The sequence below is a fragment of the Saccoglossus kowalevskii genome, chromosome 1, assembly GCF_978046115.1.
Source record: "Saccoglossus kowalevskii chromosome 1, keSacKowa6.1, whole genome shotgun sequence".
NCBI classification, from domain to species: domain Eukaryota; kingdom Metazoa; phylum Hemichordata; class Enteropneusta; family Harrimaniidae; genus Saccoglossus; species Saccoglossus kowalevskii.
In genome coordinates this window covers 19,838,855-19,857,953 of record NC_140641.1, presented here as the reverse complement: position 1 = coordinate 19,857,953, position 19,099 = coordinate 19,838,855, and the positions used below count along the sequence as shown (strand labels likewise).

General features: G+C 36.6%; 1 protein-coding gene across 1 annotated transcript in view; it reads right to left on the bottom strand.

Annotated features, from left to right (window-relative positions):
- Positions 1–11,498, bottom strand: part of LOC102802208 (CD9 antigen-like) — a 30,083-nt gene extending 18,585 nt beyond the window's left edge. Inside the window, exon 1 of the mRNA XM_078014244.2 lies at positions 11,415–11,498. Coding sequence (XP_077870370.2) covers positions 11,415–11,498 — 84 coding nt within the window. The remainder of the gene's footprint in view (positions 1–11,414) is intronic.
- Positions 11,499–19,099: the final 7,601 nt, after the last annotated feature.

Here is a 19,099-nt window from a genome sequence, read left to right as displayed (position 1 = left end):
GGATCTATGTACCAAGTTTCATTGAAATGCGATGATTAGTACTTGAGATACCCGTGGAAAAGCTGAAAATTAACTAATTATGCAAATTAGGTGATTAATATGCACAAATATTTATCGAAAACAATCAATCTCTGCATAGTCCTTGAGTATGTAAGTACCAAGTTTCATTGAAATGTAATGCTAACTACTTATATCAAATGCTGAAAATTAATTAATTATGCAAATTAGGTAATTAATATGTACTGATATTACCATAAAAACTATCAGGTTTGTGCAGTGTTCTATGACATCTATGTAACAAGTTTTATTGAAATGTGATGATTAGTACTTGAGATATCAGTGGAAAAGCCGAAAATTGATTAATCATTATGCAAATTAGGTAATTAATATTGCACAGATTTTTACCCCAAACTAATCAAAACCGTGCATTAGTTTGGAGCATCTATGTGCCAAGTTTCATCAAAATCCAATGAGCGTTTTTTTAGATATCATGGAACAGCTAAAAATCAGCTAATTATCATGCAAATTAGGTAATTAATATGCATGGATTTTTACCAAAACCTAATCAAATCTGCGCATTGGCCCAGAGCATCTATGCACAAAGTTTCATCAAAAAACAACATATGGTTCTTGATGGAACAGACACACACACACAGACAGACACACTAACTTGCGAAGACTACCTCTTTTTGTGCTTCGCACATGGGAGTCAAAAATAAAGGAAAATGTATGCGTAACAAAACATAACAATTCTATTTCAATGAAGTAGGCAGTTATGAATACATAAATGAGATATTTAATTATTATATCGTATGTGTTTTATTATTACATCCAGATTTAAATCTGGTACAGCTCAACATGTACTTGATTATCAAATGTTTACACTGGTGACAGACATTACAGCATATCATGTTATTTATAATGTGTTTATAGCGATAAAATACCACAATGTGGGACCATCTCTAGAATTTAATCTTAAACCAGAACAAAATAAAAAGAATTAAAGAAAGCCTTGAAGAGAAAGGTACATTATGTTAAGGTTTTCTTTCATTATGAAATTTGAGCAATACTTATTTTTTATTTCATGAAATTAAACTCTTAATTAAGCTTATTGCAAACAGGTGATTGTGGGCTTCTTATCACTTGTTTCTGACAGATTAGACTTTTAGTTCAGAGGCCATGTTTGCAGTTGTGTAAAATAAACATGCTTGTTTATTACTACCGTAAAATCTGTATTAGAAGCCGCATCTCTAATAGAAGTCGCACCCAATCTTTTTGAATAATTGAGAATCAAAAATTCATTATTTCTCATAAGTGTAGATGCTCTAATAGAAGCCGCATCCTCTCTGTTGCATTCTACCATTGTAATAGAAGTCGCGGCTTCTAATACAGATTTTACAGTAATAGGTATTTTCAGCTGACTCTTATACTCATGTGCAATGCATACAGTGAATGTCAGAAACCTGGGGATTTTATGAATAATTTTTTATATGTCAAAATTGCTGTTATATTTTAATTTGACCAATTCAGAAATTTTACTGTAATATCATCAGGAGTTAATTCAAATCAGCAAGCAATTCATTTTGGTTTTGTTGCAGTTGCCATGTCATGTGAAGGCATGTGCACGTATTAGGTCAGACTTTTTATTCTTTGTTTCTCAAGTTTTTATAAGGCAATTTTTTTGAGGAGGGCGAAAAAATAAATAAAATTAATTCATTTTTTCCATTAGATTTGTGTGATTCTCAAAGAATTGTAAGTGAGATCATCGATCGGAGAGAAGAAATTAAATAAAGTTTTATTCCATGTATAACATTGTTTCTCATCTGCGCGAGACTTCGGTACTTTGATCATGATACTCCCACGAAAATGCAACTTGGATTTGTTATGCGACAGGCGATAAAAAAATTTTGTTTGCAATTCTGAGATAAATTATTTGATTATTCTCAGCACATTGCTCAAAGATGAAACATTGCAAGACAAATTACTTTGTAATACTGTAAATCAAGTAATTGATATAGAATAAAATGTTGCATTCAAGGGGAAAATTTTGTAATAGTCACTGTTACTAAATTGTTTAAATATTCCAATAAAAATATTTACTGCTATAAAATTAAAATTAGATTGTTTCCCCATGCTCAAGTGGTTTATTCAGATTTTTATTACTGGCCATTTTGCTCATTTTAATAGGGAAAAACAATATGATCACAGTTAAAAAGTTTACAGCAGTCAAGATGTGACCTACTTTAAAGCATATTATGTCAGTTTACACAGAAGATCACCAGGCTATATACCATGCCTTTCAAACTCTGACCCAGATATTAGTAATGGCTATATATACCTGGTCTGTATACGTTAATCCTATACTAAGAGATACTGATTCAGCATGAAGTGAATAAAATATATCACTTTGGGAAAATCCATTATAAAATTATTGGAACTAATAACCATTGTAATAACTTATAATAATTAAAGATGAGTCGACATAGAATGTTTGTTTACTTTTAATATTTACAAGTAGGCTAATTCCTCTGTAACTGTAGTAGTTTACGGAAAAAAAAAATTCTTCAAAAGTGATATTTTATGATTCAACTTAGAGGTGAAATTGAAATTACATAAAACAAAAACAAAAAACATTTTAGTGAAATCATTTTAGAACAAAGCGAATGATTATAAAAACAAAAACATGTCAATGCATAACTATGCCCAAATTGTTAGAAAGTAAGAAACACAAGTGAATATTTATGGTAGAAGCCTTCTCATAATTTCTGACAAAATTGGTTATAAATCGCATGACAATGTTCATTAGTTTATTATGTAAAATCATGAAGCTAATGTCTCATGGTACAATGAAATAGCATTATTTTGTGTGTTACAGTTAAGCTTTTTGAGAAACGTGTCCCATTATTTCTTGAAAATCGCTATTGTTAGAACAATTACATAGAACACAATGTACATGTAAAATTTGCATTGTTGACACTTTTTAAAAACCTAGATTTTTGAAATAATTCAGAACAACAAAAAGTACTCCATCATTAACAATATATTATTTTTTCAGCCTACATCACCAGGCCAGATTTTAAGATATTGCATTATATTTCTGCCATAGGAACCTATGGTAAAAGTGTTATAATAGTGTCAAAGTGACGACTTTTCACTAAAATACAACCATCAAATTCTCAAAAATAAGGCTGGTGACCCCCAACAGGGTCCATAGCACCAAGAGCCAAATGATTTCCAAGACTTTTCCAGACCTTTTCCCAAACTTTCTTGCATCCCCCCCCAAGACATGTTTCCCCCTAGTTCAGGCTAACATCATCACTAAAGCTCATCAAAGTTCTGAGGATATTGTAGTTCCCTGGAGAAAACAGGCCTTTCTAAAATGAATTAATAACTATGAAGAAATTTATACACTTTTCAAAGATTTTTTTATTTTTCCTGTAATTTAAAGACAACTGAAAGACTTTCCAGACCTCAAAAAATCCAAAGACTTTCAAAAGATTTACCCAATGCCCAACCGTTTTTAGGTCAATATCCTTATATTGCCTTGGAGTACAGTTTATTGCAAAATGAATAAATTCTGGGTATTTTAATTCATGAGTAGGCTTCTACTTTAATGTTACTTGTCACAGATGAGTGGGTAAGCTGTAAATACTTGTGTTCACATACTTCACTGCACTGTAATATCTCACAAGTTGTTACTGCTAGTTCTATAATCCAACTAAATGGATGGTAATTCATGCATGCATGCATTTTGTTTAAATTTGTATATCAAAATTCATTAATTTTTTTTTTATATTTCATGAATTTTTTTGTTTGTTTATTGTTTCTAAAATTCTGACTACAAAAACTTTGACAGGAACATTTTTTAACTAGTGTAGTAACATTTTTACCAGCAGCATGAATAGTTTTTGGGCAAATGTGAATATTTAATAATTGTTATAACCTCAAACTAATGCTTACTGATTGGATGATTGTGAACTAATTCATTAATATTAATCAGAACGAACAGTGATATCATTAGTCAATTAGAATTCTAACATCCATTTCTATTATTAAAAATGTATTTTTATAGAACATTAATTAAGACCTTGGATTTATGACCTTCACTGTACAGTATATACTAGTAATCAAAACATATTACTGGTATTTTTTTTTTGCATTTTTACCCCGATTAATTAAAAAATAATGTAAAAGAAAAAAATATTTATTGGGTTCAATTCTAGAAGATTTTCTGTTGTATTCACTAGATTTTAATTCACTAGTTTGAAAAGGAAACAATATGCTCGTTTGTAAAGTTTGAGTATTTAATTTAGTTGGGTAATTTATGTTTTCATCTTACTTTGCCTTGTGCACATTCCAAATATTGTAACCTACTAGTATCTTATACTTTTCACCCATACATTTTTCTATATGAGTAATCCTAGGTGTGATTCTATTGCTATATGCGCCGCTGTCAACCACCAGTAATTTAACCAATGAACAAAATGTCAGAAAACTTGAGTAACCTTTTTTTTTTTTACTAGCATCACATTAATATTATATGCTACATATTGCAACATTACAATCATCCTGACATTGACCGAGAGCAGACATTCGTAAATTTGATGAGGGCGCTACCAAATCAATTAGATAATGGCTTGACATACAGTCGAAGGTAAGCGGGACAGTTAAACAATTTTTTTCTATTTCAAATTATAAATCGAAACGATGAACAGTTCAAATGTGAAGTGACAGAAACATTCCTTTCAATAACATTTCAAATGTTGACGAAATATTAACTAGACAAATTAAAGGTTAACTAGGGTCATAATTTACTAGCGCAGACGACAGGTCCGACAATAAAAACAACCACCATTCATGCACAAGACAAGATGAAAACTACTTCAACTAATTTTACGATTGTCGTATTTATATTGATTATAATAAACGGTGAACGAATTGCTGCTAATGAAATTAGATTTAATGTGAAATGGGAGGGTTGGGTTTCAATTTAAAGGTCGACGGTCGTGGTTAATAGGCGGTCGCGTTTCCCCATGTTTGTCGGGGAACTAGTGACCGGAGTCCACGTATAAACAAAGAAATCCTGAAGAAACTTTGATTGTATACACAATATAGAGAAGATATACCTTTTATATTCTCCTTGTATAAACTCACCAAAATTATAAAGTTGAAAATCAGCAACATGTACTTCGAGCACTGGTAACATGGATCGTCGGCCATTCTGGGCAGTTTTATCCGATTCCTTGTGTTCGTTAAAAATATCTCGAATAGTTCTTACAACAACTGACAGTCGAATGACGCGCGTACTCTGCTACAAGGAGATGAGTTTGGAGGTATCACTATTGGGACTAGTTAATTCTACCAATAGGGGTGGCCGGTCTTGGCGATAGCCCAACGTGGCTAGACTGAGTATCCTTCACGGGGAAACTGCCCTTACATGTAATTCATATCCACCAGATTCGTAGTCGTAGCCGTCCAATCACACGTGTTAAAACAAAAATGGGGCAATTTTCTATTTTTCGACTTGGCTGATCAAGACCCTGTACATTTATTGTATTCAACATCACACATTTCATTTTTTACTAGTAAATGATGAATTTGGCAGATAAAAGGGAAAGCCAAGCATCTCTCGGAGGGATAATTATACCCGGAGTAGAAAAACGTGTTCACTTGGCGGTTATGTGTTCCTCTACTTGATTTTCAAGTAGTAGGTTCCACAATACTGTGACGAGAATAAACCTTAGAATAAACCAAACATGTTTTGAATCTTAGATAAAGTACCGGTAATGCGGTGCAATATGGCGAATGTAAACACACCTATGATACTCGAGAAAACTATGTCGTGCTAGGTCGATACAAAATATGATGACAAAGCGGACGTGACCAATGGAACGGACGTCTGCCCATTGACGTCATTCCATGAAAACGAATGGTGACTTTGTCTAGTTGTCTAGTCTAGATGGCGCTATTACATATTCTCGGTCGGGGAAAATTAAAACATCTCTTCTTCGCGCCGTTATTTTCAAATCGACATAAGCTATAGATTACTGGATTATTTGCATTTTTGCAACTGTCTTCAAAGCTCAATTATAAATTGCAAAATGCAGTTTAGGTGATTTTTTGGCAAATGTCATGAAATATGCAAATTAACAAATTAAAATCTACTATAATCTGTATAATACTAAAAATTGGCTTTCCTTACTCAGTACTTACTATAAAGGATAACAAACACAGAATATAGAGATTCGCCGCTAAGACTCACAATATTAAGCGATGTCCGAATAGTGATAACACACTCATTGCGCCCTCTGTCGCCTGAGTTGGGAACTATAGCCATAGTTTCCATGGTTACAATGAGATAGAAATGCGTAATAAGTGTGTTCTGTTCTGTCCCGTTTTGTTTTGTTTTGTTTTTACGGCAGGGAATACTCAAGGAAGGATGACAAATTATGTTATACATCTAAAATACTACACTTAATTACAGTACCAACATCTCGGCAGTTCCTGTGCCAACCAAATAACACGTAGAAAAGCAGTAAGAAACGATTACTGTGACCTCGTTGAGTTAAAACGACAGTGGCAGCACCGTTAGTCTCTTATTATTTTATACTCAAAATTGCGGTAATTCTAAGCATATACCGAGTATCGACGGCTTAATTTCGTTTTCATAGTTTATCCCACATCTCACCCGTCTACTTTTTCACTGTTTATGTTTACACTGTCGTTGTTTACGCTTTGAACTGGGAGATAAAATCTCAAGGAGAACGTGATGACACATTCGAACGAGATCTGCGTAATTGGGGAATGCTTGTCATAACCATCAGAACAAGGTCGATAAACATAACGTTCTGATCGATGTCGTTTAAAATAACTGAGAGGAGAACGAAGGAAGTGAGAAGTCGGTGCTGAAATGCAGATTTTCTAAAACCAGTGTGATTTGTTAAAGAGCGGTGGTCGTCCCGCCGCGCATAGTATGCGACATTTATGTTGATAAACATTGATTTTCCCACAATCCAATGCGCTCGAGTACGAGTTTTGACCTGGAAACAATTATTGACTCTATTTCCACAACAGAAAGCACATTATTCGAGAACTTACAGTAAAAGTTGCAAAACAAGAATTATACCGATTTGAATCTAGGGCAAATAACACTCATAAAGGGGATTATAGTTGATACACGCCATGAAGAAATAATTTATTGCATGTAAGTGTCGTCTGGATATGCAACGTTAAAGACAGTAAAGTTCATTAACCTTTGTCTGAAAATGAAAACGCCATTAGCTTTACTAAGTGGCTTCGTTGGGACATAATATACACATAACGTATTGTAACCAAATAGGCAAACATTCTTTTCGGATTTGGAAGAACATATTGGACGTCTTGTTGATTTTATTGTAAAATGAGCGAGACATTCAAAGGGTCACGAAAACCACCAATTACGCTACTGTAAAAAGCGTTAACTTTCACATGTTTTAGTTGATTTAATCATGGTGTATGATCATCAAGTTTTCGATTCATGCCACGTGGCAATCACGTGCCTACGTTTGATAGCACCGGGAACAAATGTTGCCTGAAAAGAATACATATGAAGTAAGAATCTGTTATTTTATTCAATTAAAAGAATCAATGAAGAATTCAACATGAACGTGCTTTGAATTACTGGTACGTATCGTTAATTCAAAGTGCATGCCCGGTTGTCTAGCTCAACATCTCGTTTCTGTGCGACTATAACACCGTGTTTAACGATTTAATCGGTGTACAAAATCATCAGAGATTCAATTTGAATTTCGAACACAAGTTATGAATAATACATTTCCGTTTTTGTGTGTGTGTTTGTTTGTTTGTTTCTTTGTGTGCTATTTTGTTCATATATGAGCAAATACGCAGTAACGCTACGAAAATAAAATAACCAGAAAATGTGTAATGATGTGACGCGAGAACAAATGAGGTAAAATATACGACAAATTGTGGCTGACGAAATGCTCAGTTCGTGTCCCTAAAACAGAAACATAGATTCTGCAAGAAACTGTACATAATATTGACACTTCCAGATATTGTAAGAGCAAACATGTCCTATCAGTGAGATTGGTACCACCTGTCAATACTAAAACGACGTAACCTAGATCCAGTATGTACCCGCAGCGTAACCTGTACAAGGTTTGCTTTTTTGCCGCCTGTTGTCTGTAATCCCTTCTCTCCCCGCTTGTAAAAGTAAACGGATTCTAATGGAGTACATATATCCGCTGCTTAACAAGCAGGTATCAAGTTTCAGATGGCGAGTGGCGTTAATTCATAATAACATAATATTAACACTACACGTTTTTCGATTTGAATAAGGTGATGTCTGCAAAATCAGTGGAGGCTTTATTACAGTAAATACGACATATTTCATTGAAGATTTAATGTTGGAATCAATTGGGTATTTGACACGTTCCGTTTACTTAATGTGCACGTTCTGGTGTACCCGTCGTGTGAGAGTCCAATAATATTATTTTTTGAAGATGAGTTAAGCAACATAAAAGTTTTCATGACCACATGTTTCGTAGCATTCTTGCCGCCAGAGATTATTTCCGCTTCCAGACACCGCGAAACGCTTGCCAAAATAGGGCTGTGGTGTGCGACGCTGGGTTCGTAGACGACACGTTTTAGAGGTCCACTCAGGCTCATTTGCGAGATATTTGTCTCATATAATGGATATCTGGCGTTGCAAATCGCAAAACCAGAATTTAAAACTACTAAGACTTAGTTTGCTGTTACTCAAAATGGGCGTCACTTTTATGATATTCCCCTCGCGATCCGCCACATCATCAACGCATATAAGTAATGCATTCAGATTTATGAAAACGTCATGTGATGTAGTACATGTATATGTCTCGGTTAATAGAATATTCAGCTACATGGCAATGTTTACATTTTGATATTGATATTACTAGCGTTCGACGCTACGTGGACTGTGGGTGACACTCTGTATAGACTAAAATCTGCAAAATGCGATAATACTAGTATTACACAAACATACGATATTCAAATATGTTTCGATGAAATGGTACCGCTGGAGCTCCGACGCCAAAGCACAGAGTAGCTCAAATGAACAGATTAGACATGAACTACTAGTATGTTTGGAGTGTAGCGGATAAAAAAAACCTGCCGATAGAGAATGCCAGCAACATATGGCACTTCATATATATCTAAATTACTAAGTCGCCGCAGTGAACACGTCACTTCGTACTTGAACCGATTACAAATTTATCATGATCCAGGATGACCGCATGTGTCTGTATTTACGCGTAAATGAAATTAGCCAGCTGTGAGATCACGAAACGTTAATTACCAACTCAATACAATCGTGAATTTTGCGTCAGCTATGCCATATTTCATCACCGCAGCATAAACACCATACTGCGCCGGCGGAGTTCGTTTTTGACTGCGTGTTGCTGATCGCAGACGTATGGGTGTTTAGTACAGTCACAGTCCCTCGAACAGTCACAGTGAACAAATGTCTAAAGCGCTATAGTCATCCGTCGTACAGCTGAACACGTCGCATGGGTCCCACGTCGAACTCGACGTGATCAACAACATTTCGTCTCATTTTAAAGCGGGGCATTCGACACCTGCACCTGCGTCAGGTAGCCATAGCGTGTCATTGTTTGCAAAGAAGCGTCTACCCATGAGCCTTTGCATTTTTAGCGTTTGTTGTAATCGTCGCTTGGGACTCAATTCCCGCGCGTGCGCAGGTGACGACCCTTCCGCTTTAATGTCACTTCCATGGTTATATTATTATATTGCACAACGAGGATAACGTCTCGCTGTATGTGATAAAACGGCGCCACCAGTAATTATTGAGGCGTTATCCTGGGAGTACTTCATCTTTGTTTATACTTCAGTGTACATAAGCAGGTGCTATCAGTGAGTTCTCATCGCCAACGGTTATTTCATGTTGTTTGGATAAGGGTGGTCTTGGGCTAAAACTTCAAGTACCCAACTTCAGAAATGGGTTTTAAATTTCATTGCGACCCTTACACACGTGTTAACGAATGTAAATTCCCCATTTGCAAATTTTTCTGTTGTTTTAAGGCGCGTGAATATTTGAGCGTCTCGTGAATGTGGCTCGGTGATTCTATTAGGTGATAATAGTCTTTTCATCTCGTATTATCACAACATTGCCAAACATGATCGTAATCTTAGTTTATAGTCGAATATAACATTTTTATTGAATAAGCGCCATCACCCATTAAGTGTGACATGACGAAGAGTCATTTCAGTCGATCACTCGTACATTTCATTACATCCGTTTTTATGGGGATTCACTTTTTGTTAATGATGGCATTATGACGTCACTTCTGAAATTGTAGCGCCAACCATAACTAAGTCTAAGATACAACATTACCTAAACAAATGAATATACTAGTAAACTGACCGAAAGCGTTGACGCATTCGCGGTCACCATGATTACCGATATGACGTCATGATTGCATCTAGAAACGAATATTTTTTTACGTAGCTTCAAGTTAGATATATCTAATTTTAAAAGAGAAAAGAAATACGCGTACTAAAACATATCTCAAATCGTAATAACTTATGGTGTGGCCATAAATAGTTCACACAAATTTCATTATTTTGGTGAATAATATTTTCGAACACAAATGTCACGTGATACGGAGTTTGTACGTCAACACTCTCGTCACTAATTTTTTTTAGTAAACGTACGCGTGTTGTAACTTCACTCTAGTTGGAAATAACTGTTTATAAGAATGCAACTGCGTGCGCCGATTCATCGGACGACCACCGTGACGGCGGCGACAGTTCTCGTCCAGTGACGTCACTTTCATACAGCGTACTCTTTGAGCAATACCCTGTATTTTGTTTCAATTCTTACAGCGACATGTTAAAATAAGGCCTGACAAAACCTCTTCAAAAATGGAACAGACAGCGCAATGCAATACAAAGTCTTTTGGTGTCAAAATAAGAATATTTTAGAGTGGAATAGTGAAGCTGCTTGCATTAAATCCTAATTGACCCCGGGTCTTCTGAGTGTCCTCCTTATAGAGTACTCTATTACAGGGCAAGCAAACGGTGATAACAAACAAGAAAAGAGAAACAAGTTTTCCTTTTTTATGTTTTATACGGTTGTAAATTTAGGTAGGTGGCATTAGAGCATGCGAACCACAGTGCGTGGCTTGACGTTTTCATGATTATTCAAATCACTATCCCGAACATGAAGATACTAAGAAACGATGTACAAAAAAATATCGAAGAGCATTATGATTCCTTCTAGCCGTTTCCCACCGTCAGGTAGAATAGATGTTATGCGATTCCAACTTGTGGATTGTCATGGTCCTCGCGATGAGCTAAGTTGAATTGGAGAGTGGTTATTTCTATTGAAATTACAAAACTACAAATGTATGGTAACTCACCATTATGAAGACGCTGAAAACTCGTATAACATGCATGCAGCACCACCCCGTCTCGCTCAGTTCGTCTTTTTCAAACTTTTTCATCTTTTAACAGCGTTCGTCCGATTCTGGCAAAAATCTCCAGTCTTTTTGCAAAACCTATGTAGAGAGTTTTGTTTTACTCCAGTAAACAAGTCGGATGAACTCCTCCAAACAGGGGTTATCTCAATGTGGACTTTGTTGATAGAAATACCCTAACTAAATTACTTGTTATCCCCGCCTCTGTTAAATGGTACCATGTGCTATAAAGCCAAATTCCAAATCGCGCCCTCTGTAGTGGTCGATAGTAAAGAAACTGGGCACACATTTTCTCTATAAATAATCAGAACTATACCATTTTATGATGGGATTCAGCGAAAAACATTTTTAGTGATATCGTTACTATTTGTCAACAATACTCATTAATTTTAGAGATTGAAATGATTTAATGACGACAATAATAAAATGATCGATGTCCGATTTAATGGAATATGACTCAAATATTCGAAACATTTTACGCTACATCAAACTTCTTATATTTACAACAAATTTTAAAAGTCTATCAGACAGAGTGACATCATAGCTGTCAAAACATGCAATCGCCGAGATGAGTTACGACATCAGAGATCACGAACCCTGCCACTGACCAGATAGTAACTCAGTATATATTCCCGATTTACACACTGATCGTTTTTCACGATACTGAAGTGACCTTCTGATTCTCTTCCCACATATATACTACCAGAGGAATTCGTTGTGTTGTCACAAAATCACTTGTATGCTGTCGTAGTACACGTACTATGTCCACTTTTTTTTTGGGGGGGGTGACATTTTCAAAATTGGTTTAATTGGCGTACTTGCACTGGAAATGTTTTTTTGTTTTTGGCTCGTTTAAGACTGGGCTTTCTGTAGCACCTCACTAGTCTGTGTATTGTGGCCGCAAAAAGATGACACAACTAAACCATGGACGGATACAGGATTTTTTATGGTGGGGTGGGGTGGGGGTCCAAACTTTAAAATGAAAATGATTTTTTATATTATACAAAAACAAATTGAATACATTTTTCAACGGGGGGGGTGATCATCCCCTCCGTGAAAGGGGCGCCGAATCACTTGCAGACGACTTGGGTGTCGCTGCGATCTATTGAAAGTAAACCTCAAAGATCCGTTGGATTTTTTTAGACCCGCCACTGTAAACACATATCATATGATATGATAATGCTGTGGTAAATTTTCAACAGATACAACTTAATGATTATTTCTCCGAAGTGTTCTCGAAATTGTTAGCCCTCAAACGTTTTTAGGAAGAAAGTTTGTTTTGAACAAATTCAAGTTGTTGTTCCTTTTTTCGAAAGACGGACGTCTGCAAGCATGCATTGTTTAGATTTCAGTGTAGATTAGTTTTCTGTCGATTTGTTAACCAGTTAACATTAACTTCCACTATCTGGATGTTTGTGTCGAGGACGAGGATTCACACTACCAACACGCAAATTCAGGTATAACGCCAAGACTGAACACACAGTAAAAAACGTTTATAAAGATCTGAGACTGATGAAAATTGCACACGTTGCTTGCATCGTGTTTTGCATAAATATTCACACTATTGTTCGTCAGTTAATTTTGAACTGCCCTCTATCCACCACATGTAACAGTGTAGTGATGAATAAATAAAGTGTTTTTTATCAATGAAATCTCAATACAAATCTCGGACAGCAGATAAAAACATTTATTCGAGAATTCCTGTACTTGAAATCTTCTTTGTTTAGTCTGAAATTTGACGTAAAACGACTCAAACATTTGTAGCTAACTATTTATAAACACACTGTATTAAAGTTGTAATCACATTTGTGAAACAATAAATATTCCAAACACCAATCGAAGTTGTCTACGAAAATGGGCTAGTTGATGACGTACTATTTGATAAAAGCGGTGTTCCATTTCTAATTAATATCCTAGCACGTCTCCGTCGACCCCGACATTTCCCCTATTTGAATCCAACCTGAAATACTGTAAACACATCTTCGAATCACTATATGCATGTTGTTGTCATTTGGCAATACAGAAGTCAGCTATACAGTAACAGATATGACGCAATTATATACGGGTCTCTAATTTTCTGACTGATTAGTTGCCATGCGCGCAAGGGATTGGTGGGGGTTGATGGTCGATTGATGTTCAGGTCACTTCTGGTTAGCAGAATTATGCCGTTTCAGACAGCTATTTTACTGTTGTACTGAGCATGTTGATTGTGTACTGCGTTCCCAAAATATTGAAAACGTATTTTCATTCTTACATCCCCCAAAAAAGAGCAAAATATACATGTAATATGTACCACTTTAGGTAATTTATCTTGTGGGCGTGGGAGGGTTTTTTAGTCTCGGTTAAGCCCAGAACTCAGGTCTACATGTACTCAGTTGTGTAATGTTCTAGCAGTATTCATAATTATTACGATTCTAGCATAACTGTCCAGACGCAATTTAAAATGTACACTTAGTTCCGTTTTGATGGAAGCGGATCAGTATGCCTTCTATAAATTGATGCTGGGAGGCAACACGTTGCTATAGAGACAATCCGTCGTCTACTGTAACCAGGGCAACGCAATGTCAGGGACATTCAGTGGTATATGTGAGGGATACAACGCATGACCGGGAACAGCTCGTCTTCTCAGGATGTCTCGCCAATAGGAGTGTACTCACCAGCTTAGCAATAAACACCATGATAATATATGTATGTAACGTATGCTTTGACGTGAATAACTGACTAAACTTGGCGCATATTAGAAGGGATACCCCGGGTGAATCTGCCCCAGTGGCCGCTGAGAGGTCATATTCGTCTAAATATAGTAAGAAGTACACAATTTGATACTAAACTGAATTAATGAGGGGGTATTAACACGTCCAGAAGATGTAGTAGTAACGCACAAGGCTACGATCACAAGGGGGTCTTGTTTAGCCTAAATTTACAGCCATTCGGCGATGACTTCAAAGCGAGAGTGGGTCACGTACTGTATTCATACAAAACAAGTATCGATGCCATTCGTATAGAGTTTAACCACTGCAATCTCTGGGACGGAAAATGGTAAAAAAATTAAAAAAAAAAAATTTGTTTTGTTCTCGGTATATTATATGTAAAATTACTAGTTAAGTAGTGTTTTTTTTTACCTTGACCATATTGGCTTAAAGTTTCTTTGATGATCAACCCGTTCTGCAATAAAAATGAGCTTAAACAAATGCAAGCCAACCTGAAAACCCAGCAGACACATGGAACATAGCTATCAAGAAGAACACGTGACCATGTTACCATTGGACAAGTGTACTCAGGCTCTTTGGCACATTATGTTATGCATGTTTGATCACGAGATTAAGGGGCTGCGTTTTCACGTTTTTTTTAAATCTATGCAATTCTAAGCCAAATTTACCTTTGGTACTAAATGAGTAAACATGTGATATTTCATGTGACGTAGCGTATATTTATGATAATAATATGCAAAAAGTGATATATGAAACTTTCTGCTTACAACCACCTTCCATGTTACAACTCTTCCTAGTGGGATTCGGATTCATAACACGATCTCAATCCTACTTTAGTTCAATAAACTTTCTCTTGTGTTTAGTATTGAGTTCCTGTTCAACAGCAACTATTCTAGACTGTTGTTTTCCGGGGAAATTCCAACATGCCTTTACGAGGAAAACGAGAAAGCTCGATGGATTATTTATGTTAGTACATGTAATGTTAGTTTTTGAGGGCTGCTGAGTCCAAAACAGTACACTAAATGAACCAAAAAGCATGCTTTAGAGACGTATCTAAACAGAATTTCATTTGCCTTAATCCATTTTGGATAAGAATCCAGAATGGGTAAAACGCGCACCTTTCACACAGATTAAAAAAAAAGTTTTAGGCAGATATTTTTGGTCGAACATTATCTCCGACAACGGATGATCTGGCGTTTCGCGTAACTCATAGGAATTCAGTTTTCTGTTATTCACCCGTGACGGCGGTATCAAGAGTACCATTCTTAAACATAACTATTAGAAGGATTTCCTAATTCTCTGCAGGAGATGTACGTTGGAGATATCACAGAGACTGCCGAACCGGGCATGGTTTAGTGTAGTTCATGGGTTCAACATCTGGAATATACGAATTGTAAAAATAATGATGATAAAGTACCCTAGGATATCTGCCTGGATATGTGCGGGTATGTGCATGTTTATCTGTTTCGTCCGACGGTCTCTCCGCGATGCGCGAGAAGCAGTCGCACGCGCAACAAAAGTTCTAGTAGTGGATATATAGATCATCTAGCCCACCCCGGTGACGGTTGGAGTTTAATTGGCGACGGCGGAGATGGATGCATAAGAAGGCACCCCCACGATGCGCATGCGCCAACATACAGCATCGCATCTTCTTAATATACCAACAATGCCGAACTACGTGTCAAGTTGACAACCTTCGCTCTCAATACACTCGTATCTTTGTACAGGTATCTGCATCAATGTAAAAAGAAACACGATCAAGGGAAACGTCATTAAACTTTAAGGTCGTTTGATTAAACAACCAAAAGGTCAATGGTTTTTTTTTTTATACAAGAATTTCTAAACAGGGTTTGCCCTAGGCGATCTCAGAGGAGATTTGAAGGCGTGGTCTTCAGCCCACAACAGTTACCGCACCCGTCTCGCATCGTCTGCAACGACGACTAAATATTTATACAGTCGTGACCACTCTTCTAGTAGATTGACAAAATGGCATAAATATTTTCTAAACCTTTGTTTTAACGGGCCTTTATCTGCACATCGTTAACCCTCTGCATCCCAAAGTTAACTTCAGGCATCATCCACAAAATAGTTCCAATTATATTCTGCTATTTTTCACGAAAAATGTTGAATAAAATTTAAATTTTTTTTGTCAAAAAACAAGAAGGAATGTCACATTTTGTCTGTTTGGTCCAAAATTAAGATTGAATACTGTAACAGTGGAAATCACAGAAAATGTGAACACATTTATCCCATTTTGAGCGGGAACAAATTTGGCGCTCAAAGGGTTAATGAATAGTACAATCTAATACAACACTTCTATTTTATTGTACGAGTTCGTATAGACTGTAGAACTCGATTCGTGTTCTGTATGGTTCAATAAGATACATGTATAGTATCACTTCAAGTGTGCCATGCAACGTACCACATCTACAAATACCGGACGAGTGTTAGCATGACTTGTGACAACGTTTTGGGGGACAATAAACTGCACAACATGTTGTATCTACGAGTTGTTGTCGTCGTTTGGACGGATGGTGTGTTGATTGTGCAACCATATTTAAAGGGACAACAAATTTACTTTCTGGATTAAAATAACAATGGATAACAAAAGATAGATTAACATTGTAAACAACATAAACAGAAGTGTCCCATGATTCTTTGGTGCAATCCATGGGATTGAGCGGTTCCCTTTTAAAGTGTTGACATTTCGAGAAAACCGTGCATTTTAAGACGCGGTGTATGTGTCGCTTGTCATGTATACGGGGGTTCCTACCATAACGGTAAATAGTGTAGTACTAAGTACCGCAGGCCATTAACTGGTATGAATCCAGTTTTTTTCCAATACTGTCATTATCGAATTCTTCCACTATAATGGCTCTGTGCTGCACCATTTTGAAGGAGTATCATTATTGCCGTGTATTGGAGATGTGTATACAATTCAGACACAACCCTATCCTCCGTAAATATTCGACCCATAGCTTTTATTTGTGGTGTTATGGTCACAACTATTTGTGATACAGCTATTTCATTCTGGTGCACGTGTGTTCAGTCGTTAGTTCAGATCAGCGGATATATCAGCTGGCCACTTGAAGTAACAAGGTCATCCGGGATGGCAGTCATGATAACGAGTAAGAATACCATCATCGTTGTGAGGATTAAGTGGTTCACCTCCTATACAAACTTACTAAAAATTTAATGGCGTGATGAATATTTTATAGTTTACTCGCAAATTATTATGAGAATCACATGTCATCAAAGTCGCGACCTACCAATCAATCAACTAATCTTTAATACTCCGATCCTGAACGCGCCGCCATAACATCGCATCGTAACACCACCATTATATCGCACTGTGACACCCATCATGGATTCGCACTGTGACACCACCATGATATCGTACTGTGACACCCATCATGGATTCGCACCGTAACACCACCATGATATCGCACTGTGGACCCCGACATGATATCGCACCGTAACACCACCATTATATCGCACTGTGACACTCATCATGGATTCGCACCGTGACACCACCATTATATCGCACTGTGACACTCATCATGGATTCGCACTGTGACACCACCATGATATCGCACTGTGGACCCCGACATGATATCGCACCGTAACACCAACATTATATCGCACTGTGACACCCATCATGGATTCGCACCGTGACACCACCATTATATCGCACTGTGGACCCCGACATGATATCGCACCGTAACACCACCATGATATCGCATTGTGACACCACCATGGAATCACACAATATATGCATATATTAAACACAACCGAAATAGTATATCTCGTGGTACGTAGGTTTATTGCTTAGGCCAACAATAATCTATGATAATACAACTATGTGATAAGAATGCGCATGTGTTGCTAAAAATGTCCGATGTGAGTGTGCAATGTCGGCCACGCCTATTAATTAATTAAATTAGAGATTTTGTGACAAATTACATTGACTTTTATGTTAGATACCGAGAAGTCATTCAATGTCTTTCACCCCCGAGTAAAAAATGTATCATAGGAAAATTCAATTCAATTAAAACAACCATTTGACTTTTGACCGTGCAGAAATTTTGAACTTCGACTCCAGAAGATTAGCCTGCATCCAGCCATTCCGTTTGAAGATTTTTCAAAATTACATAATCATACACGGCATCTAGTCTACAGAAAAACCAACTTTAAATTCAAAAATATCTGTAACGAATCATCGAGCTTCTATGGAGAGAGTCCTGCAGCGCATGCGTAGTCTCATGTATATTATGAAAGTCCCCTTGTCAAGGGTCCTTTGGGACACGCGCGTCACATTTGAACACTCATGATACAGAGACGGCTTTTTTTTTGGATAGAATCAGTCCTTCGTTTACATAGCAAACTTAGCGCTGATATTGACTTTAGTTATTGACCGTGGCCGTCGGTGCTCTTTAGAATATCATAAAACAAGTGGAGGTATTTTAAACCACGTTAACAAGAATGTGGGGGTGGGGGTTACGATTTAATCAAAAACACGATCTCAGATTAACTTATCTTGTTTTAAATTCACAGAAATTCACACATGTTATAAAAAGTTATATGTTTGATGGACATGATTGACTCGTGTACAGAAATCGTTTATTATCTATATATATATGAACTCTTCCCTGTTTTAGTGACATGTCTCAACACACGATGAAAACAAGACAACAAAGCGGGACACATAATTGCTTACATAGTTTACTTTATATATGACGAGTTGGTGACAAGTAATTATTTGAGTTGAGTTTGTTAACACGTATGTACATATATAATAAAAAGAATTTGACAAACAAAAGGAATTTGCCAAGACAACAAAGCTGTAGGAAATATATTCCTTTGTGAATACTACGGTGCAGTTACATCGTACTCCGTGATTCTATAAACGACACATTC